Genomic DNA, 24,942 nt, shown 5'->3' on the forward strand with positions numbered 1-24,942 from the left:
ACTTATTTCTACAGACAGCACTGCACTGTGGGTAAGTAACTCATTCCTACAGACAGCATTGCACTGTGGGTAAATAACTGATTCCTACAGACAGCACTGCACTGCGGGTAAGTAACTGATTCCTACAGACAGCATTGCACTGTGGGTAAATAACTGATTCCTACAGACAGCACTGCACTGTGGGTAAGTAACTGATTCCTACAGACAGTACTGCACTGTGGGTTTGTAACTGATTCCTACAGACAGCACTGCACTGTGGGTACGTAACTGATTCCTACAGACAGTACTGCACTGTGGGTAAATAACTGATTCCTACAGACAGCACTGCACTGTGGGTAAGTAACTGATTCCTACTGACAGCACTGCACTGTGGGTAAGTAACTGATTCCTACAGACAGCACTGCACTGTGGGTTTGTAACTGATTCCTACAGACAGTACTGCACTGTGGGTTTGTAACTGATTCCTACAGACAGCACTGCACTGTGTGCAAGTAACTGATTCCTACAGACAGCACTGCACTGTGGGTAAATAACTGATTCCTACAGACTGCACTGCACTGTGGGTAAATAACTGATTCCTATAGACAGCACTGCACTGTGGGTTTGTAACTGATTCCTACAGACTGCACTGCACTGTGGGTAAATAAGTGATTCCTATAGACAGCACTGCACTGTGGGTTTGTAACTGATTCCTACAGACTGCACTGCACTGTGGGTAAATAACTGATTCCTACAGACTGCACTGCACTGTGGGTAAATAACTGATTCCTATAGACAGTACTTTACTGTGGGTAAGTATACCTATCCCTATAACCCCACCCCTATTACATTACACAGGGCTAACCCCACCCCTATTACATTAAACAGGGCTAACTCCACCCCTATTACATTAGAACAGTGCTAAGACGATCCCTATTATTTTATTATTATATATTACATTATATTATATTATTATTCAGAAGATCATTGGTTGCCCTCTCCCCTCCCTGATGGACATCTAAACATCACGCTGCCTCAGAAGAGCAAAGAATATTATCGAGGACAGCAACCCTCTGTACTAACCCTCACACTAACCCCAACCCTACAGTGTTAAAATGGCCTCAGGTCTGGGAATCAAACCCATGACTCTCTGGTCACAAGACCAGTTCCCTACCACCAGGCCATGACTGCCCCAGACAGTTAGACAGGAATAATTGTACTGAGTTAGACAGGAAAAGGACTAGAAGGCTATTGGTGAGTTTGAAAGAGGACTTCTACTGCTTTACATGTGCTTTCTCCCTCAAAAATCTACTTTACGGTAAATTAGGACTATAATTACATTATTACATAATTTTACAGAACCCCATTACCCCCCCCCACCGCACCTCTCTCTCTCTCTCTCTCTCTCAAATTTATCTTTAGGGCAGGATTAGCATAACTGGATTTTTTCTGGAAGAGACAGACAAATGTTTCCTTTCATTCAGGCGAACTGTCTAAACAGAGGACATATTAAATTGCCGAGAGTCCACACGCGAGGACCAGCACAAGGACACTGTATCGCGAGCCGCACATCTCTTTCCTTCATGCTCAAATGTTCAGACGTCGATATGAAAGAAGATCACCATGTCTCCTGACGCTCCATTTAAAGGAATCCAACTCATTTGTCCTGCAGGTTCATCTGAGAAGGTGGATTACGCACCAGCACGCGGGGCTAACATGAATGACATTCTCAGTGAAACCGGAGCCCTACGGAGCCTGCTCGTCTCCGCGTGGCTGACAGCTTTGTGTCTTGGTTTTTTGTAAGCGGAACTTTTCGTGTCACGAAATGGCACATGGATAGACACGAATCACAAAAGAACGACTAGTTCTGTCAGGACCTGAGCTCCTGTGATGTGGAACGACATCTATTAGAACAGTAGCTCTGAGGATGACTGATTAGTGGACCGAACCGGCGTCAAAGCTGTCTAAACGCAATATACAGAATATACAAAAGTCGAATAAGAATTATGTGTGGTGTTTCATGAATTCCACATGAGGTCTCCGCAATAGCGCGCGTTGTTGGACATGAACGAATAACACTTTCAACAGCACTTCAGCATCTCACCAGCCGGTACCTCGGAGGAGAGACATGAGGCGCTTTCTGCGGCTTTCTCTAAATTTACCGAACATGATCGGATCCACAGCCCAGTCGCACAGGGGCCATGAGTGTAGATAACTTTTACATTATGGATTCAAGCAAACGTTTGGTTAGTTTTATGCAGTGTCTTTTTTCGAAGACTCTGGGTGGGTCGAGGTTTTAATTTATTGTAACGCTCCTGAAATTCAGAGGACTTTTAAGGAGCATCTGTTACTTACTTCTAAACAAGCCCCTTTACGCCATTAGAGCTGATCAAACCCCACATACTTATGGGAATAAAACACTCCTCTCGATGTTTGCTCCTACGGAGAAAAATGGCGGATTCGGAGGGTACTGAGGTAAGTCCCGTAGTAGAGTCGACAGAATAGTTCTGAGTGTTATCACGCAACGATATGTTTAATAGTCAACTCAAACTGTGTTGCACATTAACATATTTCGAGTGTCACCATTTGTTTTTTTCGGTGTCTGGAAGAGGTTTGTCTACTTACCACACGTAACCCACAGACCAAAGAATAAATTTGCAACTAACACCTATACCCCGGCAAAGATGACTTATTTTAAATTACGATGTGGTGTTCGGTGTACATTTTTGCTGGTGTATGTTAACGTTCGTTGCTCTCATTAATAAACTGAAAAAATATACCTTTTGCCACTTATGGCATTTAACCTGAGAAAATGTGCCGGGTGTCAGGATGTGCGTTAAAGTAGTACGCAGAGCTCGAGCGCTGTCCTTGGTACTGCCAACACTCACGCTACACACGGGCGTAGCGGAACACATAACCCAAGTTGTAACATAAGGTATTATCATGTACTCCTTCAATGTCGCATTTCTGCTGACTACAGTAATCTATAATGAGGATGTTCACTAACATACTGATGTCCGATTTTTCTCACTGTTAAGCAAGGACTTTTTTTGCCTTTTTTCAACATAAGCCTTAAATTGTGTGTTATATGGTAATTGGTGACATGCCTGATGCTCAAAATCTAAATCTTCTCTGAATAACTGCTCACACCCGTTCACAGGATAGACACATGCTGTTCACTGAACTATTCAAATGATTACAGTGTGAAATTCTCCATATATATATGACAACAGGTGTTGTGAAAAGCGCTATACAAATATATTTGATTTGATTTGATTTGATATACCTGCATGCCAATATTGCACAAAATATATTCTACAGACTGAAAAATTTGAGCAGTTACTCCATTACAACACAGACAGTGGTGTCTTCTCTACTGCACCTAATGGTGTAAGAACAGGGAATATCTATTACTGTAATATAGATATGGTGTGGGGCAGGTCTGCTGGAGTCATAATGTCATTACCTGTAGAATGTGAGTATGATGTGTAATTCTGCTCACCTGTAGAATGTGAGTATGATGTATAATTCTGCTCACCTGTAGAATGTGAGTATGATGTATAATTCTGCTCACCTGTAGAATGTGAGTATGATGTATAATTCTGCTCACCTGTAGAATGTGAGTATGATGTGTAATTCTGCTCACCTGTAGAATGTGAGTATGATGTGTAATTCTGCTCACCTGTAGAATGTGAGTATGATGTATAATTCTGCTCACCTGTAGAATGTGAGTATGATGTATAATTCTGCTCACCTGTAGAATGTGAGTATGATGTGTAATTCTGCTCACCTGTAGAATGTGAGTATGATGTATAATTCTGCTCACCTGTAGAATGTGAGTATGATGTATAATTCTGCTCACCTGTAGAATGTGAGTATGATGTATAATTCTGCTCACCTGTAGAATGTGAGTATGATGTATAATTCTGCTCACCTGTAGAATGTGAGTATGATGTATAATTCTGCTCACCTGTAGAATGTGAGTATGATGTGTAATTCTGCTCACCTGTAGAATGTGAGTATGATGTATAATTCTGCTCACGTGTAGAATGTGAGTAAGAATGTAGGCAAAGTTTTTAGGGGGGAGTGTTAGCCATGTTGTCCAAATGTAGAGATGTAGACATAGAAATGTAGAGGTATAGATGTAGATGTAGAGATGTAGATGTGTAGATTTAGAGGTGTAGATGTAGAGATGTAGAGGTGTAGATTTAGAGGTGTAGATGTAGAGATGTAGAGGTGTAGAGATGCAGGTGAGTCAGTATCCTGACTGAAGCATTTCTAATGAACCCACTGACCCACTGAAGTAGTGAGAGGGAGACACGGAGAGGAAAAGACAGGAGAAGAGACACAGGAAAAGAGGCAGAGAGAAAGAGACTGTGAGAAAGAGACTGTGAGAAAGAGACAAAGAGAAAGAGACAGAGAGAAACACAGGGACTTCATCATGAGAGAGAACAATTGTCAGAGGTTTATAGATAAACCTTTAACCTCCAAATAAAGCTTATCACACATTTTGAATGATGTGCAAATATTGGAAACAAGAAGTTTTAATAATTTAGAATCCTTACTAAATGACTCAGTAAAACCAAGCAGGGCGTAATTCAACACTGGGTAATTTATGGTGTGACCCTGGTGTACTTCACAAGAACAGACACCAAATTAGAGTGTTAGGGTGCTAGAGTTGACTTTGAGAAATACTGATCCTATCAGATAAACACATCAAAACAAACAAAAAAAAAACCCTTTTGTGGTATCTTGCCTTGGTCCTGCTGTGCTGAGGTTGAGTGGTTAAAATATAGCTAGTATCTGGACTAAAAATAGAATGTGAAATGAGATTTTCGAGTTGCCTGGAGGGACAGACATTATGCGTTCGGCACCACGGTGTGTTTCCATGCAGCTGCTGACACTCACTATCTTAAATCCTCTGGCAGGGCATGTTCACACAGATTCATGAACACACACACATACACATTCACACAAAATGAGCCACACACACGGTTGTTAGATAACCTTCAAAAGATGGCTGTCAGATTGTTTTTCTTTTCATTAGATGCCCAGCAGCTAAGCTAAGCTATGCAGGACAGTGTTTGCTAGAGCAGGCTTTTCTGTTGGTTATGTTACCCGTCCACACTACAGCAAATACTGCAACTCAACTCAGTACTAGCCTCAATTAAGTAATTAATTAGGTCAGTTAACACAGTTAGCACAGTTAACAACATTAAGCCCAGTTAACACCATTAGCTCAATTAACACCATTAACAGTGTTGCCAGCTCTCACGCAATGAGCGTGAGACACACGCATTTGACTGTCTTCACATGCTCACACGCCACACATCCGATTTCTCACGCCAAAAAAAAAATCTAGTTTATTTACCTCAGATCCACATCTATGATTCAATGAGTTACTAGTTCGCTGTGGCGCCAACCACTGGCGATCGTTTGATCACGATATAATACTTAATTTGTGTCCAATTTACGCCTGCCATCCACCCCCCAAAGCCCCCCCCCCCCCCCCCCCAGGTTCAATTCTCACTCCAAGTGATCTTGAAAAGTTGGCAACTCTGCATTAAGCCCAGTTAACACCATTAGCTCAGTTAACACCATTAAGCCCAGTTAACAACATTAGCTCAATTAACACCATTAGCTCAGTTAACACCATTAAGCCCAGTTAACACCATTAAAACCAGTTAACACCATTAGCTCAGTTAACATTATTAACACAGTTAACAACATTAAACCTAGTAAACACTATCAGTTAACACCATTAACTTATTTAACACCATTTATTTTACATGTTATGACAAGTAGCGCTGACATACACTTTGTGGCTGAAGGCCACACACCACTCACCATGCACCACGTGACACATGTGTTGTCAGTGAGATAGGGGAGGCTGTGTTGTGTCAGTCAGATAGGGGAGGCTGTGTTATGTCAGTGAAATAGGGGAGGCTGTGTTGTGTCAGTGAGATGGGGAGGCTGTGTTATATCAGTGAGATAGGGAGGCTGTGTTATGTCAGTGAGATAGGGGAGGCTGTGTTGTGTCAGTGACATAGGGGAGGCTGTGATGTGTCAGTGAGATAGAAGAGGCTGTGATGTGTCAGTGAGATGGGGGAGGCTGTGATATGCCAGTGAGATAGGGGAGGCTGTGTTGTGTCAGTGAGATAGGGGAGGCTGTGTTGTGTCAGTGAGATAGGGGAGGCTGTGTTGTGTCAGTGAGATAGGGGAGGCTGTGTTGTGTCAGTGAGATAGGGGAGGCTGTGTTGTGTCAGTGAGATAGGGGAGGCTGTGTTGTGCCAGTGAGATAGGGGAGGCTGTGTTGTGTCAGTGAGATAGGGGAGGCTGTGTTATGTCAGTGAGATGGGGAGCCTGTGTTGTGCCAGTGAGATAGGGGAGGCTGTGTTGTGTCAGTGAGATAGGGGAGGCTGTGTTGTGTCAGTGAGATGGGGAGGCTGTGTTTCGTCAGTGAGATAGGGAGGCTGTGTTATGTCAGTAAGATAGGGGATGCTGTGTTGTGTCAGTGAGATGGGGGATGCTGTGTTGTGTCAGTGAGATGGGGGAGGCTGTGTTGTGTCAGTGAGATAGGGGAGGCTGTGTTGTGTCAGTGAGATAGAAGAGGCTGTGATGTGTCAGTGAGATGGGGAGGCTGTGTTATATCAGTGAGATAGGGAGGCTGTGTTATGTCAGTGAGATAGGGGAGGCTGTGTTGTGTCAGTGAGATGGGGAGGCTGTGTTATGTCAGTGAGATAGGGGAGGCTGTGTTGTGTCAGTGAGATGGGGAGGCTGTGTTATGTCAGTGAGATGGGGAGGCTGTGTTGTGTCAGTGAGATAGGGGAGGCTGTGTTGTGTCAGTGAGATGGGGGAGGCTGTGTTGTGTCAGTGAGATAGTGGAGGCTGTGTTGTGTCAGTGAGATGGGGAGGCTGTGTTATGTCAGTAAGATAGGAGATGCTGTGTTGTGTCAGTGAGATGGGGAGGCTGTGTTGTGTCAGTGAGATAGGGGAGGCTGTGTTGTGTCAGTGAGATAGTGGAGGCTGTGTTGTGTCAGTGACATGGGGAGGCTGTGTTATGTCAGTAAGATAGGAGATGCTGTGTTGTGTCAGTGAGATGGGGGAGGCTGTGTTGTGTCAGTGAGATAGGGGAGGCTGTGTTGTGTCAGTGACATGGGGAGGCTATGTTTTGTCAGTGAGATAGGGGAGGCTGTGTTGTGTCAGTGAGATGGGGAGGCTGTGTTGTGTCAGTGAGATGGGGAGGCTGTGTTATGTCAGTGAGATAGGGGAGGTTGTGTTGTGTCAGTGAGATAGGGGAGGCTGTGTTATGTCAGTAAGATAGGGGAGGCTGTGTTGTGTCAGTGAGATGGGGGAGGCTGTGTTGTGTCAGTGAGATAGGGGAGGCTGTGTTGTGTCAGTGAGGTGGGGGTTAGGTGAGGGTTAGGTTTAGGGTTAATATGCACTTAATATGCTGTTGCTCATAGGCGCTGCTTACTTTTACCACCCCACCCTTTTTAATGTAGCCACCATCTTCATACATATCCTATAAATGCTCACCCACTGTCTCACACAGATTTTCCAGACAGGTGGTACACGGAGGAGGAGACATGAAGGGAAACTCAGAAGACTGCACAGAACCTCCCACAGGAGCACAATTATGTTTCATTTCCTGTCTTTCTCTTTTTTCTCACTGTATATTTCTCTCTCTCCCTCTCTCTCCTTCACTTTCTGTGTTTGGTGTGAACAGCAACAGCCTCTGAGCACAGCCCGGTCACAGTTAGTGCAACCGTGTGCATTGCCCAAACCGCTGCCCTCTGTGCCCAACGCCCCACGGCCCGCCCGCTCTCTGCACACACCCCACACGCCCCACACGGCCACACTGCCCAACTGCCCTGGCCGGGGCAAGATGGCCAAGTTCCTCAATCCAGAGGAGATGACCTCCAGGGACTACTACTTCGACTCCTATGCTCACTTTGGCATCCACGAGGTACGAGGAAGCGTAAGAGGACGAAGGGTCTCGTTCCTGGAACTGGACATGCTTTCATATTACTGTAAGGGTCTTTAATTTTGACTAGAGAAGGAAGCGCGTGCAGAGTATCAGCACAGAAGAGCGTGAGAGAGAGAAGGGAAGAGAAAGAGAGGGAAAGGTTGGAGGGGGAAGGAGAGAAAATGAGAGGAAGTGAGAGAAGAGGGAGGAGAAGAAGATGAGGAGGGAGAAGTAGTCGGAGGGTGAGAAAGGAGTGGAAAGAAGGAGCGAGGGAGAGGGAGAGACAGGAACAGAGGAGGGGAGAGCGGGTGAGATAGAGTGAGGAAGGGAGAGAGGAACAGGGGAGGAGAGAGAGTGGGGTGGGATAGCTGGGTAGACAGCCAGACAGAAGGAGATATGTATGGATATATGGGGTTTTGTTTTAGATTGCAAATCAGACATTTTTTTTTTTCATTTCCCCTTTTTCTGCTCAATGTGAGCACGGTTGTCCCTCTTCTGTTCATCCTATGAGACAGAAGCAGTAGAGCAGGAGCAACAGAGCAGATCTGCTACTTTAACACTTACAGGCCTGGGAGACAAAAGATGTAAAGTAGATCTGCTACAGTTTAACTGAATCACGGTCTCAGCAGTGGGATCACACTCACTGTGGCATCTCAGATGGTTGTATTGTTATGTGCGTACATTTCACAATTTTTCCATTATGCTTATTGTTAAAAACATACCAAAAAAAATACCAAATTCACTTTACTGTTATTAATCCTCCATATTTGTGCTTTTTATGCATTGAATGCATGAGTGATTACTGTCTCCATGGTGATTATTGTCTCCATTGTGTCACACTGCAGGAGATGCTGAAGGATGAGGTGAGAACACTGACCTACAGGAACTCCATGTACCATAACAAACACGTCTTCAGAGACAAGACCGTGCTGGACGTGGGGAGCGGAACAGGCATCCTTTCCATGTTCGCCGCAAAAGCTGGAGCCAAGCATGTGTATGGGGTAAGAGGGGAGGCCCGCCTCCCACAGCCTACAGGCCGCCTCCCACAGCCCACAGGCCGCCTCCCACCTCTTACAGCCCACCTCCCACAGGCCACGTTCCACAGCTCACATGTCCACTTACAGACCATGGCCCGCCTCCTAGCCCCATGGCCCGCCTCCTAACCCCATGGCCCGCCTCCTAGCTCCATGGCCCACCTCCTAGCCCTATTGCATGCCGCCCACTCAGCACTGCAGGTCTGTAGGATCCTGCCATGTAAGAGCAGCACGTCTTTCCCAAAATAGCCCAGAATTTGGCTGCTCTGCTCCTGAGAGTGGACGGCGTGTTGGCTCTGCTAAAAACACCAACACAGACGCCACTCATGCCGCAAATCCAACTGATGCACAACACAGGGGTGGTGTTAGAGTGGTGTTTATAGTACTAACTGTAATCAACACGGGTGGTGTTAGAGTGGTGTTGATAGTACTAACTGTAATTAACACAGGGGTGGTGTTAGAGTGGTGTTTATAGTACTAACTGTAATCAATACAGGGGTGGTGTTAGAGTGGTGTTTATAGTACTAACTGTAATTAACACAGGGGTGGTGTTAGAGTGGTGTTTATAGTACTAACTGTAATCAACACAGGGGTGGTGTTAGAGTGGTGTTTATAGTACTAACTGTAATCAACACAGGGGTGGTGTTAGAGTGGTGTTTATAGTACTAACTGTAATCAACACAGGGGTGGTGTTAGAGTGGTGTTTATAGTACTAACTGTAATCAACACAGGGGTGGTGTTAGAGTGGTGTTTATAGTACTAACTGTAATTAACACAGGGGTGGTGTTAGAGTGGTGTTTATAGTACTAACTGTAATCAATACAGGGGTGGTGTTAGAGTGGTGTTTATAGTACTAACTGTAATCAACACAGGGGTGGTGTTAGAGTGGTGTTTAATGTACCTACTGTTCTGAACACAGGGGTGGTGTTTATTGTACTTACTGTAATCAACACAGGGGTGGTGTTAGAGTGGTGTTTAATGTACCTACTGTTCTCAACACAGGGGTGGTGTTACAGTGGTGTTTAATGTACTATTCTCAAAAGCAGGAAGGTTAAGAATGGGCCAAGGACACATACTGCAGGACCGGTACTGCAGAACCAATATAGCAGAACCAATATTGCAGGACCAATACTGATATTTTACAGTTATTTGTCATTATGACTTACAGTGTTAAACCTTTTGAAGCAGATGGTACATGGCTTCATTAACAACAATTTCATCAGTGTTTACTGTGACATGTAAACTGAGAAAGTAATTGTGTGTGTGTGTGTGTGTGTGTGTGTGTGTGTGTGTGTGTGTGTGAGAGAGAGAGAGAGAGAGAGAGAGAGAGAGAGAGCGATAGAGAGTTAGAGAGAGAGAGAGAGAGGGACCATGGTAGTGATGGAATGATAGTAAGAGACAGAATAAGACAGTGACAAAGCAAAAATTAAAATTTTAACAGGTCTTCAATTACTCAGTCAGGCCAAAATCAGAGAGTTGAATTTGCATATCAGATGACTGTCCTGTCTGGGAAAGAACATCTGCTTACAATTCAGATTCTTGATCCACTGACTCCTGTCTGGGGAAGTGGGTGGAGTAGCAGTCCTCCTGCTCCATCTGTGGGTATAGCTGTCTGACAGGGTGTGTAAACAGGTGGAGGAGGCAGAAGAGCAGAGAGAGCCACACTCTGAACTATTCAGGTCACTAAACACAACAATATTAGCATGGACAACAGTGTGTTTGATGATGGTGTGACTAGATGACGAAAGTGTGATGATGATGGACAGTGATGTCAGTAACGCGTTACTTAGTAACGCGTTACTCTAATCTTACCACTTTTTTCGGTAACGAGTAATATAACGCGCTACTATTTCCAGTCCAGTAATCAGATTAAAGTTACTTATCCAAATAACTGTGCGTTACTATTTTTATTTTCCCTAGTAAAAATATATATTTTTGCTTTCTTCTTGGCTCAGTTCTACTTTTGCGTCTGACCGTAGCGCTCGACTCCGCACGCTGCGCGCGACCCTGTGAGAGCGCGAGCGCGTTTTACGGGGAAAGAACATTTTTACCTGACCAGAGACCGTATATATACACATCAGGCATCAAACGTAAATATGGCTTTGCAGTGTTGTCCGAAACGATACGTTAACAAATACGAGCCTCTTGTAATTCCAGGGCGACACATGAGAGAACGTGAAGACGTTAAGATTGGGCGTTTTGAAAATAAACAACCATAAACTAATGTGATAAAAAAGCGAATTATTTCGATTCATTTCGAGTATATGTATAAATATTTAACTTAATTAAGTTTAACGTGCTGGGAAATATTGAAATGGACCTTTAAAGTGACGTACAAGTGCATTAATTCCACCTTGTATAGGTGTATGAACCCGGCAAACATGACTTTGTCCATCGCGCTGAAGCGCGGCGCGCGCGCGAAGTTACAAAATTCGGGAGGTGCACGACCTCGCGCCGCGACAGCGCGCGAGGCCCTCGCGCACGGGCGGAGCCACCGCGATTACGTCATTTTCGCCGCGCGGACCCTCGCGCCGCTCGCGGCGCGTCGAGTATAAACCAGGCTTTACACGTCATTCTGTGCAGTGTCCTCCCGTAAGTGTGGTAGTGTAAAGAAACACCCCTCAAAAATAGGGGAAGGAACATTTACCTGAAGAATTTTAATGTTGCACTGTGTTCCACGTTTGAAAAGTGCTGGAATTTTGACTAACGTCGCCTACTTTAAAATGCTTGAAATTGTAATGGTATTTCGTTTCACAAGCTGTCTGACTGAACAGGGGTGGGTTTCCCGAAACGTTCGTAGCGCTAAGTACTTCTTAACCTCGTACGTTTCGGGAAACCCACCCCAGTTCGCTTGTATTACTTTTACAAATAAATTTACAAATAATACCGCGCAGCTACACAAACGTAATGTCAGGAGATACTGTAGCGACTCCTACTCCTCACGGCGAGTCTCACCCTTTAAGTGACACTGGGGGGGGGGGGCACTGCGCGCGCCAGGGTTGCATTATCAATAAATTTTCCCTCCTCGGGATTTTTGGATTAAGCAGTTTCTGCCTCGGTTACCGAACCTGCTTCAATACATTGTTACTGTTAAAAATGCACTTCCAATAAAGTGAGTATTGGAAAAATTTATTTTGCTGCTGAATGTAACTACTAAAGTAACTTGTAATCTAACTTACTTTTAAAATCAAGTAATATGTAACGTAACTAAGTTACTTTTAAAAGGAGTAATCAGTAATCAGTAATCGGATTACTTTCTCAAGGTAACTTAGCCATCACTGATGATGGATGTGTGATGATGATGATGATGATGATGATGATGATGGTGTGACTAGATGGTGGTGTGATGATGATGGAGGTGTGACTAGATGATGAAGGTGTGATGATGATGGATGTGTGATGATGATGATGATGATGGTGTGACTAGATGGTGGTGTGATGATGATGGAGGTGTGACTAGATGATGAAGGTGTGATGATAATGACAGTGTGACTAGATGATGAAGGTGTAACTAAAAGATGGTGTGATCATTTTTAGATTGAATGTTCCAGTATATCGGAGTACTCTGAGAAGATCATCAAAGCTAATCACCTGGACAATGGTAAGATGTGGATCACCAGATGTTTTGTGGGTCTTTGTGTCTACTTATGATAAGGCAATTAGAGTGAAAGAAAAGGTTTTTAAATTAATGTCAATGATAAAATACTCAATGAAAGGATTTATCACATGAATAAGACCTTCATCCTTAAAATAGGGCTTAACATGGATCTCATCCTCAAATTCAGGATAGCAAGGACATTATATGGTGAATTTTCAAATTCACCATCACAAAACTAAGCAATCATGATCTATCACTGCAAACATGCATAAATGAGAAACGAGAAATGAGAATAGAGCATGATTGATAAAGTGAAACACAACATAAATAAGAAACTGATAAACACAAATTAGAAACTGATGAACACAGCATAAATGTGATACTGATGAACACAGGATAAATAAGAAACTGATTAACACAGGATGAATGATAAACTGATGAACACAGCATAAATGAGAAGCTGACGAACACAGGATAAATGAGAAACTGATGAACACAGGATGAATGAGAAACTGATGAACACAGCATACATGCGAAGTAGACGAACACAGTATAAATGAGAAGCTGATGAACACAGGATGAATGAGAAACTGATGAACACAGGACGAATGAGAAACAGATAAATACAGTATAAATGAGAAGCTTATGAACACAGAATAAACTGATGAACATAGAATAAAGTAGAAACTGATGAGCAGATTTTCATTCCAACAATAAAGCAGCAGAAAGCTCAACAGGCTTCATATTTCTCAGACAAACTGTTCTACAAGCCAAATGGAAAGCCGAACCCAAAGCTCCCCACAGATTCAAACTGAACCCAAAGCTCTCCACAGAATCAGACTGAACCCAAAGGTCCCCACTAGGGGTGTATTCAACTAAGGATTTTCATAGTCGAATCTGATTCGGCAGCTTTTCCCTTTAGTCGACTAATAGTCGAATCAGGTTTATTTTATTTTTTTTATTTAGAGCACCTTAAACGGGATCCCGTTCTCATTCAGGACTTTTTTCCTCTTCAAAGTAAAAACCTAAAACATTCAGATAAATGAATAAACACGGTAGTTTGGCTTTATTCAGCTTTTATTTATTTACTTATTTCGAGACAAACCGCGACGAGACGCGACGATGACCGAAACGACAAACGGCTGAACAGTTTTTTTCGCCTTACGCGTTTTAAATGGTATGCCATCTTAGTTGTTGTCGTGCGAAATGAAAGACGTTGATGACATAACTTGCACTTTACTTTGTTTGATTCATCTTTATCTTTTTCAAAATACTTTTGAAGTTTTTTAGTAGCCATTATAATCTCGGCAGATGCTGCGTATTCTGTAGCGTGTTCAGCTCCGCTCGTTTGGATTGTGCAACTGCAGGGTGTGATTTATGAATGTGTAGTAAGGAAGATGCCTATTGTTAATGCGCAAACATCATTTTTAAATATTTATTAAAAGAAATTAGGAGAATTTTATTTGACAAAAGGCTATATATAACGAAAACAAAGACATTTCATGTAACAACTAATGCTTAGCTGCATCCTTGGGCATCCCCATGCAGTTAGAATGGTACTTTCGACTATGACGTTCATAGTCGACTAGGGGGTATAGTCGACTATAGTCGAATCAGCGACTATTGCAGGTCACCCCTAGTCCCCACAGACTCAAACTGAACCCAAAGCTCTCCACAGAATCAGACTGAACCCAAAGGTCTCCACAGAGTCAGACTGAACCAAAAGCACAGTTGGTGCTGTGGTTTGTGTCAGAGACTTTTCATACATGTTTTCCTGTTGCTCTGAAATGTCTACTCATGGATCAGTGATGTCTACCGATCTGAATGAAAAATTGTGCAGTGTTCGTGTGGTGAAGTGAGTTGTAATGTGTTGCCTGGTGTTGCAGTTATCACCATCTTCAAAGGCAAGGTGGAGGACACTGAGCTGCCTGTGGATCAGGTGGACATCATCATCTCAGAGTGGATGGGCTACTGCCTGTTCTACGAGTCCATGCTTAACACAGTCATATTTGCCAGAGACAAGTGGCTGGTCAGTATGTGCATGATGTGTTTGTGATTTTAATCATGAGTCTAAATGCATGTATGTCTGTGTGTGTGTGTGTGTGTGTGTGTGTGTGTGTGTGTGTGTGTGTGTGTGTGTGTGTGTGTGTGTGTGTGTTTTCATATGTGGGTGTAAATGCATGCATGTGTGTTTGTGCGTGTGTGTGTGTTTTCATGTGTGGGTGTAAATACATGTCTGTGTGTGTGTTTTCATGTGTGGGTGTAAATGCATGTCTGTGTGTGTATTTTCATGTGTGGGTGTAAATGCATGTATGTGTGTGTGTTTTCATATGTGAGTGTATATGCATATTTGTGTATGTGTAGTCATGTGTGAGTGTAACTGCATGTTTGTCTGTGTTTTCATACATGAGTATGTCTATGTATGTTTTTGTGTATGAGTGCATGTATGTGTGTGTGTGTGTATATATGAGTGCATGTCTGTGTGTGTGTATGAGTGCATGTCTGTGTGTTTGTGTGTGTATGAGTGCATGTCTGTATGTGTGTGTGTGTGTGTGTGTGTGTGTGCGTGTGTGTGTGTTTGTGTATGAGTGCCTGTCTGTGTGTGTGTGTGTGTGTGTGTTTGTGTGTGTATGAGTGCATGTCTGTATGTGTGTGTGTGTGTGTGTGTGTGTGTTTGTGTATGAGTGCATGTCTGTGTGTGTGCGTGTGTGTGTGTGTGTTTGTGTTTGAGTGCATGTCTGCGTGTGTGTGTGTGTGTGTGTGTACGTGTGTGTGTGTTTGTGTATGAGTGCATGTCTGTGTGTGTGTGTTTGTGTGTTTTTGTATGAGTGCATGTCTGTGTGTGTGTGTGTGTGTGTGTGTGTGTGTGTGTGTGTGTGTGTGTGTGTGTGTGTGTGTGCGTGTGCGTGTGTGTGTGTTTGTGTATGAGTGCATGTCTGTGTGTGTGCTCCCTCTCTGTACATTAAGACTCTGGGCTGTATTTACAGAAGCCAGGTGGCCTGATGTTCCCTGACCGAGCTGCTCTCTATGTCGTGGCCATCGAGGACAGGCAATACAAAGACTTCAAGATACACTGTGAGTGCCCCCGAGGGCAGAGAGAAGTAGTTCTTTAGCCTGACAGGCTGGTCTCTCATGGCTCTGTGCAGTACCATCTGACCTCCTTGGACTGCCTCATTGCTGCCAGATGGGTTAGGATCAGTGTAAATAGATTGCAGCTAACACACAGCGCTGTGCAAATCGCAGAGTTCTAACTTCTCTTTACCGTGTGTCTGTGTGCCCCCATATGCATAATGAACACACACATTTATACAGGTATACTAAGACTAATGATGATAGCTTTTACCAAATCGAAGGTATACTCGAAGGCTGTGTTCCAAATAGCCTACTACATATTGTGCACTGCATACTTGCCCACATAATAATATGTAGTATAGTATGTGACAAGCTCAAACCACACTAAAATTATCACATGAATGTATGAAGGTTCTGTCCACTTGTGAAAGATTTTCCATCACCATTGCATAATAGGATACAGTACACCATAACGCACATACTGCAGTGTCTCACCAGAGTAGTGTACCAGAGTACTGCACCAGAGGAGTGCACTCTAACTACTCACCCTAACTCTGTGTTTACAGGGTGGGAGAATGTTTATGGCTTTGATATGACCTGCATCAGAAATGTAGCAATGAAAGAGCCTCTTGTTGACATTGTGGACCCTAAGCAAGTTGTGACCAACTCCTGCCTCCTCAAAGTAAGCCATAAACTCACTTTATACTTGACAATTGAGTGTATATGTGTGTGTATGTGTGATTGTGTGTGTGTGATTGTGTGTGTGTGTGTGTGTGTGTGTGTGTGTGTGTGTGTGTGTGTGTGTGTGTGTGTGTATGATTGTATATATATCTACAGGGGTGTCTACATTAGATTAGTAATCTTTAGATGTATTACTTTAGCCTTTATTACTTATGATAATGATGTCGCTGATCGATACATTCCAAACATCTTCTGTGCACGCCAGTAGTAGTAGCAGTTCCACAGCTGATTTGTTAGTATAGTTAATAGCTGGTTTGTGATTAATGTGCTTTATACTGTAGTTATTAAGACTATTAATTAGTCTTAGTGGTTAATGAAACATTAGCTGGTTTGTGAAGGGTTAGTGTTGTGAAGGGTAAAGGTTGTGAAGGGTAAGGGTTGTGAAGGGTTAGGGTTGTGAAGTGTTAGTGTTGTGAAGGGTTGTGACAGGTAAGTGTTGTGAGAGATTAGGGTTGTGAAGGGTAAGGGTTGTAAAGGGTTGTGAAGGGTTGTGACAGGTAAGTGTTGTGAGAGATTAGGGTTGTGAAGGGTAAGGGTTGTAAAGGGTTGTGAAGGGTAAGGGTTGTGAAGGCTTGTGAAGGGTAAGGGTTATGAGAGGTTAGGTTTGTGTTGGGTAAGGGTTGTGAAGGGTTGTGAAGGATTAGGGTTGTGAGAGGTTAGGGTTGTTAAGGGTAAGGGTTGTGAAGGGTTAGGGTTGTGATGGGTAAGGGTTGTTCAGGGGAAAGGGCTGTGAAGGGTTAGTGTTGTGAGAGGTTAGGGTTGTGAAGGGTAAGGGTTGTTAAGGGTAAGGGTTGTGATGGGTAAGGGTTGTTAAGGATAAAGGTTGTGAAGGGTTAGTGTTGTGAGGGGTTATGGTTGTGAAGGGTTAGTGTTGTGAGAGGTTAGGGTTTTGAAGGGTTAGTGTTGTGAGAGGTTAGGTTTGTGAAGGGTAAGGGTTGTTAAGGGTAAGGGTTGTGAGAGGTTATGGTTGTGATGGGTAAGGGTTGTGAAGGGTAAGGGTTGTGAAGGGTTAGTGTTGTGAAGGGTTGTGAGAGGTTAGGGCTGTGAAGGGTTAGTGTTGTGAGAGATTAGGGTTGTGAAGGGTTAGGGTTGTGAAGTGTTAGTGTTGTGAAGGGTTGTGAGAGGTTAGGGTTGTGAAGGGTTGTGAAGGGTAAGGGTTGTGAGAGGTTAGGTTTGTGATGGGTAAGGGTTGTGAAGGGTTGTGAAGGATTAGGGTTGTGAGAGGTTAGGGTTGTTAAGGGTAAGGGTTGTGAAGGGTTAGGGTTGTGATGGGTAAGGGTTGTTCAGGGGAAAGGGCTGTGAAGGGTTAGTGTTGTGAGAGGTTAGGGTTGTGAAGGGTAAGGGTTGTTAAGGGTAAGGGTTGTGATGGGTAAGGGTTGTTAAGGGTAAAGGTTGTGAAGGGTTAGTGTTGTGAAGGGTTGTGAGGGGTTATGGTTGTGAAGGGTTAGTGTTGTGAGAGGTTAGGGTTTTGAAGGGTTAGTGTTGTGAGAGGTTAGGTTTGTGAAGGGTAAGGGTTGTTAAGGGTAAGGGTTGTGAAGGGGGGTTGTGAAGGGTAAGGGTTGTGAAGGGTTAGTGTTGTGAAGGGTTGTGAGAGGTTAGGGCTGTGAAGGGTTAGTGTTGTGAGAGATTAGGGTTGTGAAGGGTTGTGAAGGGTTAGTGTTGTGAGAGGTTAGGTTTGTGAAGGGTAAGGGTTGTGAGAGGTTAGGGTTGTGATGGGTAAGGGTTGTGAAGGGTTGTGAAGTGTAAGGGTTGTGAAGGGTTAGTGTTGTGAAGGGTTGTGAGAGGTTAGGGCTGTGAAGGGTTAGTGTTGTGAGAGATTAGGGTTGTGAAGTGTTAGGGTTGTGAAGGGTTGTGAAGGGTAAGGGTTGTGAAGGGTTGTGAGAGGTTAGGGCTGTGAAGGGTTAGTGTTGTGAGAGATTAGGGTTGTGAAGTGTTAGGGTTGTGAAGGGTAAGGGTTGTGAAGGGTTTCTAGTGTTTTGACTGATCATTAGCTGAGTAATGAAGCAGAGCTGATGTATAATTTCACAATCGAGTGGTGCATAATGGACTGAGAGAGATGATTGGTTGATCAGGTTAATTTTCATGCAGGGAGGTGTTCCTGAGACTCTGAGACAGCTTGCACGGTCTTGTAGGAGTGGTGAAATTTCTCATATATAAACGACATTGTCTAATATTAAATGATTCTTATATGATTGAAGAATTCTGTATACATATATAAATAGATAGCGTTGCATCTGAATGTAGTGTTTGCAGTTTTGTGGGGTTTCCCCACTGTCCTTGTTTTCTGCAGACAGACTAGTGTTGTGAATGTTAATTCCTGAGTCTAGTCTGCACTGCACTTGAAAGATCAGAGTGCTGTAGCTCCACCCCCTTCTCAGCGCACCCACTGTACATCCTCTCCATGTAAGTCAGCAGTCACAGAGGAGGTAACGAAGGGACTTGTTGGTATTTCTGTGAAAGAGTGGGTGTATTTGAGTCACTGAACCGTTTACATCTAACATTCATAATAAAGAGAGACTACAACTGCAGCAGAGAATGATAGAGGGAGAGAGAGAGAGTGACAGGGAGAGAGAGAATGAAAGAGGAGAGAGAGAATAACAGAGGTAGAGAGAATGACAGAGCGAGAGAGAGAATGACAGGAGATAGAAAAGTTTCGACTGCAGGAGAAAAAGAGAGAATGACAGGGAACGAGAGTTTCTTCTTGGAGAGGGAAGTCATGGAGAGATATTAAATAAATGATATAACAACTATTGTGTGCATCAGTGCCACACACCCTATGTGCAGTGTGAGAGGTGTAGTGCATGCTGGCATCATTACCACGCTGGCATTAAAGACAGGAGTAGAGTAACAGCAGTACCACCAGAGAGAGGGCGGGGCTATCCTCTATATCCTCTATGGTATTCTTAATACAGGACAGTACAACACCAGAGAGAGGGCGGGGCTATCCACTATATCCTCTATGGTATTCTTAATACAGGACAGTACAACACCAGAGAGAGGGCGGGGCTATCCTCTATATCCTCTATGGTATTCTTAATACAGGACAGTACACCATCAGAGAACAGAGAGCAGTTTTGTGTGTGTATACCAGACTCTTCCATCCCTAGGCCTGTGTGTGTGTGTGTGCGTGTGTGTGTGTGTGTGTGTGTGTGTGTGTGTGTGTGTGTGTGTGTGTGTGTGTGTGTGTGTGTGTGTGTGTGTGTGTGCATATACCAGACTCTATCCCTAGGCATGTGTGTGTTTAATAGACTATACCATCCCTAGGCATCTGTGTGTGTATACCAGAATATACCACCCTCTGGCCTGTGTGTATGTGTACACAGACGTGTGTGTGTGTGCGCTTGTAGGTTAATGGCAGATCTGTTGTGTGTTCAGGAGGTAGACATCTACACAGTGAAGCCAGAGGACCTGTCCTTCACGTCAGCCTTCCGCCTGCAGACCCAGAGGAACGACTATGTCCACGCACTTGTGACCTACTTCACCATCGAGTTCACAAAGTGCCACAAAAAGACTGGCTTCTCCACAGGTGCCGTACTACAGTCTGCCTTTGCCTGGAGAAGGTTTGACCATACAGCTCCAACTCTCATCACATTCATCTGTGTAGTGCAGATGAATACCTCTTAATCCTGATCACTGGGCTCCATTCAGTGCACTTGGACAGTTAAGTTGAATCGTCAGGGTTTTCCTCCAAGCCAATGCCATAGGCAAGCAGTATGGCAGTTATCTTGAACACGGCAACAGGTGTAACAGTGGACAGGGCTTGTGCAGCTATCTTCTTTCCAGATGGCAGGTGCTCACGTACTGAGAGAGGGAATCTCTGGGAAACAGCAAAGAAACATCACGTTATTTTGGAAAAGAACTGATTCAATTAAATCAGGACTATATAAATATGTGTATGAATGGTGACTGCCATCTAGTGGTAATGCTACTTCACTGCATGATGACTAGTTTTGATTCTGCAGAAACTTTTGATTTCTGCTTTGCTGGTGATCTGGTGTAAAGCTGATCTTTGAGTCTGTGGTGATCTGGTTTAAAATTGGAATGAAATGGGTCGGCCATTCTGTTGTTCTCCTGAAGAATGTTTACAGCAGTACATTGTGATCCTGTAACAGTTTATAGAAGTACAATGTGATCCTGAAATAGTTTACAGTAGCAAAATTCTTGCCTTACTTTTTTGCCTATATTAAATGTATATGTAACTTATATAAAACCCTCTTATATTAACCTGTTATATTAACCTGTTATATTAAATGTAATCCATTATCAGTAGAGATTAGTATATCCACCTTCATCGTGTGTTAAACTGTACAGCTGTATTTATGGTTGCTTTAAAAAAACACAGTTGTCTTAGTGCCCAAAAAAGATTTTATTGTGGAGATATCCATCCAGGAGATGTCTGGCCATGAAAACTACGTTTGTGGGGTTTTGGAGAGAAAAAAGGCAGATATTCTAGAGAATAAAGTGGTGTTAAAATGCTCATTTACAAGCTCAATGTGAACTTGACATGCAAAAAAATGAAACATATCACATCCTGTCATAAAAATACCAACACATTATATACAGACCAAATACATTATATACAGACCAAACACATTATATACAGACCAAACCTTTAAGACCTTTGCAACATTTGATTATACTTGTAGTGTTAGTGTTAAGGTTAGGGTTAGGATTAGGGTTAGGTTTAGTGTTAGAGTTAATGTTAGTGTTAAGGTTGTACTTGGTCAGAAGATGCAGGTCTTTCCTTCCTTCCTGAGTGCTTTGTGAGCTTCAGATCCAGGTCTCAATTAAAGCTTCCCTATCTCTTCTCATCGATGCCTATAAGCGCATCAGTGATGTGTTAGCTGGTACACAGTGAGTTACTCGCCTCTCCCAACACCTCTGCCTCACCCTCCGAGGTTTGTGTAGTGCACCACAAAAGATCAGTAATGGCAGAGCAGGGGTTATGGTGTCAGGAAACACTAAAGTTCAGTGCATCATTGATCAGTGGGTCAGTGTGTCAGTGATCAGTGGGTCAGTGTCAGTGATCAATGGGTCAGTGGATCAGTGGGTCAGTATCAGTGATCAATGACCCATTGATCACTGGGTGAGTGGGTCAGTGCGTCAGTGTGTCAGTGATCAGTGGGTCAGTGGATCAGTGAGTCATTGATCAGTGGGTCAGTGATCAGTGGGTAATTGATCAGTGGGTGAGTGTGTCAATGCGTTAGTGTGTCAGTGATCAGTGGGTCAGTGTGTCAGTGGGTCAGTGATTAGTGAGTCAGTGATCACTGGGTCAGTGATCAGTGGGTCAGTGCGTCAGTGTGTCAGTGATCAGTGGGTCAGTGTGTCAGTTGGTCAGTGATCAGTGGGTCAGTGTGTCAGTGGGTCAGTGTGTCAGTGATCAGGGGATCAGTGGGTCAGTGATCAGTTCATCAGTCATAAGTGGGTCAGTGTGTCAGTGATCAGTGGGTCAGTGATCAGTGGGTCAGTGTGTCAGTGGGTCAGTGTGTCAGTGATCAGGGGATCAGTGTGTCAGTGGGTCATTGGTTATTGGGTCATTGATCAGTGGGTCAGTGCATCAATGTGTCAGTGGGTCAGTTATCAGTGGGTCATTGGTCAGTGGGTCATTGATCAGTGGGTCATTGGTCAGTGGGTCAGTCAGTCAGTGTGTCATTGATCAGTGGGTCAGTGATCAGTGGGTTAGTGTGTCAGTGATCAGTGGGTCATTAATCAGTGGGTCAGTGTGTCAGTGGGTCAGTGATGAGTGGGTCAGTGTGTCAGTGGGTCTATCAGTGGGTCAGTGTGTCAGTGGATTTATCAGCATCACTTCCTCTCATTACCTCCCTCAGGTGGAGCTATACTATACTAGCAAGGAGCACCAAGGCAGAGTTCCATTCACTCCCAAAGACACACATGCCCACACACACATACACACATGCAAATGCAGACATGCACACATATTTGCAAACATGCATGCAGATATACATACACCTTGTTGAAATGTGATTCTTTGTATCTCTTGTATGTTCCCAGCTCCCGATGCCGCCTTCACTCACTGGAAGCAGACTGTGTTTTACCTGGAGGAGTACCTGACCGTGAAGAGGGGGGAGGAGATCGTGGGCACCATCACCATGAGCCCCAATGAAAAGAACGCAGTGAGAGTCCACAACACAAACATGGCAGCTTTCACTGTAAATGAATTATTACTCCTGTATTAACCTCTACATCTCCCTTTCACTCTCTCTTTCTCTCTCTATCCCTTTCTTCCCCTCCCCTCTCTCCCCCTCCCTCTCACCCTTTCATCCATCACTCTCCAGCGTGATCTGGACTTCACTTTTGAGCTGGATTTTAAAGGTCAGCTGTGTGAGGCTGCCATCTCTCACGACTATAAAATGCGCTAAGCGTCCAGCAGGGGGCGAGAAAGCACCAGTGCGGCAGAAGCCCCACCACCGTAAAGGCAGAGGAGGGTGCATTCTCCTCCCAGCAGCAGCTCCGATGCAGAAGGTGAGGGGAGGACGTAGCCAGCACACCGCTTGTCTCTGGGAGACGTGCCAACGCTCTGGGGTGGAGTGAGAAGTCCTGCACTCTTCTACCATCTCTACGACAGTAGGCAGCTTTGAAAGTGCTGCATCACACACTCAAAGAATATCTGTCCATAAGAGTGTAAAGCACTAGTCTGAAGTTACTTTATTTTTGAAAAGGAGAACTGGTGGAATTCTTCAGATGAGTCTAAAGTTTGAGACACTGAAAACTTTAGTTGGGTGTACATTCAAGCCTTTAAATTCAAGTAAACTAGAACATCATATTTGACCATTGAGCACAAAATCACAGGGTTACATGGTAGTTTAACAGAAGTAGATCTTAAATCCAGCGGCATATAATTCACATATACTGATGATTAAAGTTTTAGGCTTTATTCTTAGAGCTCTTAAGAAATTTTTTTTAAGAAACACACATAAATACTTTTGCATCTTTAGATGAAATACATAATTAGATAGTAACATTTGTTTTTGTTTGTTCAGTTGATTTTTTGGACAATTTGCAGAATGTTGTGTGACTGAAAGAGTCTGTTCCTTCAGTAAATTAGAACTTTTGTTAAACAGATTATCACACGTCCACCTAAATCAAGCAGCAGTGTGTAGTCAGGGCAAAGGAACACAAAGGACTGTCTCTACATGGCAGGTTCTGAGTCTGCAGGATGAGTCTAACACTAACCATAAACCACTTAACCCTAACCATAAACCACCTAAACTCAACCCTAACTCTAAACATAGAGCCTAACCCTAACCCCCTAACCATAAACCCTAACCCTAACTTTATCAGCTGCTGATCATCACCTGTGCTCTTATTTAAGTTCTCACCAAGGTAAATCATTTCATGTCTTGCCACAACCCAAAGACATTCTGTTAATTAGCGAGAAACACAGTCTAACAGCGGTATCTTACTGATCACATTTACTATTTGCACTTGTGTATTGAGCGCCCCCTGCAGGTAGAGAGCAGCAGTAGAACTCTAAAACCGTCTTTGCTGCATATTTACACCAGTACTTATCTGCTCACTTCTGAGAACATCTGGAACTTTGTATGATTTCATTCTCTGTGGAGCTAGTACTGTGGTGGTTCTGGTACTGTGGTGGTTCTGGGACTGTGGTTAGCCCTAACCCTAAATCAGTTTCATTTTGTTGGAGTAGCCTTCAAACACACGTGCATGTTTAAATAGTGCTGATGGACATTTGTGAACATCTTGGATATTTGGGAACATTCTTATGAAAAGACAAAATCATCATTATATCGTAACTAAACTCATTTATAGATGTATCTTGAATTAGTAGAAAGGTACTCTGGGAATTTCTGTCATCATATTATATGTAAAACAAAAAGAACCCTAATGTGTCTGTGAATACACTCAGTAAACCAAACCCCTAACCCTAACGTGTCTATGAATACACTCAGTAAACCAAACCCCTAACCCTAACATGTCTGTGAATACACTCAGTAAACCAAACCCCTAACCCTAATTGTCTAACCATGAACACTGTCAGTAAGTACTGTGTATTTTACATGATTTGAGTGACTATGTAAGAGCTGTTCTACATTCTAAACGTTCTCAACCAGGCTGAACAACACTTTCTCAAACATACCTAACCCTAACCCCTAACCCTAACCTAACCAGGCTGAACAACACTTTTTCAAATATACCTAACCCTAACCCCTAACCCTAACCTAACCCAACCAGGCTGAACAACACTTTCTCAAACATACCTAACCCTAATCCTAATCCCTAACCCTAACCTAACCCAACCAGGCTGAACAACACTTTCTCAAACATACCTAATCCAAATCCCTAACCCTAACCTAAGCAACCATGTTGAACAACACTTTCTCAAACATACCTAATCCTAATCCCTAACCCTAACCTAACCCAACTAGTCTGAGGAACACATGCTCAAACACAGAGGTGTATAATCCAGGTTCAGAAAGTAAAAGTCCTCACCAGGATTTTGATCAAGCTTGCTAGATTTTCTAATTAGTGCAATCCAGGTAAAATGAGTGGAATCAACACAATCCAGG

At 43.6% G+C, this 24,942-nt stretch overlaps 1 protein-coding gene across 1 annotated transcript; it reads left to right on the plus strand.

Annotated features, from left to right (window-relative positions):
* Positions 1–1,407: 1,407 nt before the first annotated feature.
* On the plus strand, positions 1,408–24,699 carry LOC143486036 (protein arginine N-methyltransferase 8). The gene is made up of 10 exons (XM_076985821.1): positions 1,408–2,454; positions 7,709–7,948; positions 8,794–8,949; positions 12,520–12,583; positions 14,467–14,609; positions 15,568–15,655; positions 16,219–16,334; positions 19,769–19,919; positions 22,406–22,527; positions 22,690–24,699. Exons 1-10 carry the CDS (start codon positions 2,386–2,388, stop codon positions 22,771–22,773), a joined length of 1,233 nt encoding a protein of 410 aa, XP_076841936.1. The 5' UTR covers positions 1,408–2,385; the 3' UTR covers positions 22,774–24,699.
* The last annotated feature ends 243 nt before the right edge of the window (positions 24,700–24,942 follow it).

This window comes from Brachyhypopomus gauderio, chromosome 2, assembly GCF_052324685.1.
Source record: "Brachyhypopomus gauderio isolate BG-103 chromosome 2, BGAUD_0.2, whole genome shotgun sequence".
NCBI lineage: Eukaryota > Metazoa > Chordata > Actinopteri > Gymnotiformes > Hypopomidae > Brachyhypopomus > Brachyhypopomus gauderio.

Excerpts from the sequence above, each read along its gene's own strand:
- LOC143486036 (XM_076985821.1), top strand. The coding sequence starts at position 2,386 with ATGGGAATAAAACACTCCTCTCGATGTTTGCTCCTACGGAGAAAAATG. Across the intron at positions 8,950-12,519 it reads GAGCCAAGCATGTGTATGGG|ATTGAATGTTCCAGTATATC; the intron begins GTAAGAGGGGAG and ends GATCATTTTTAG. Across the intron at positions 12,584-14,466 it reads AGCTAATCACCTGGACAATG|TTATCACCATCTTCAAAGGC; the intron begins GTAAGATGTGGA and ends CTGGTGTTGCAG.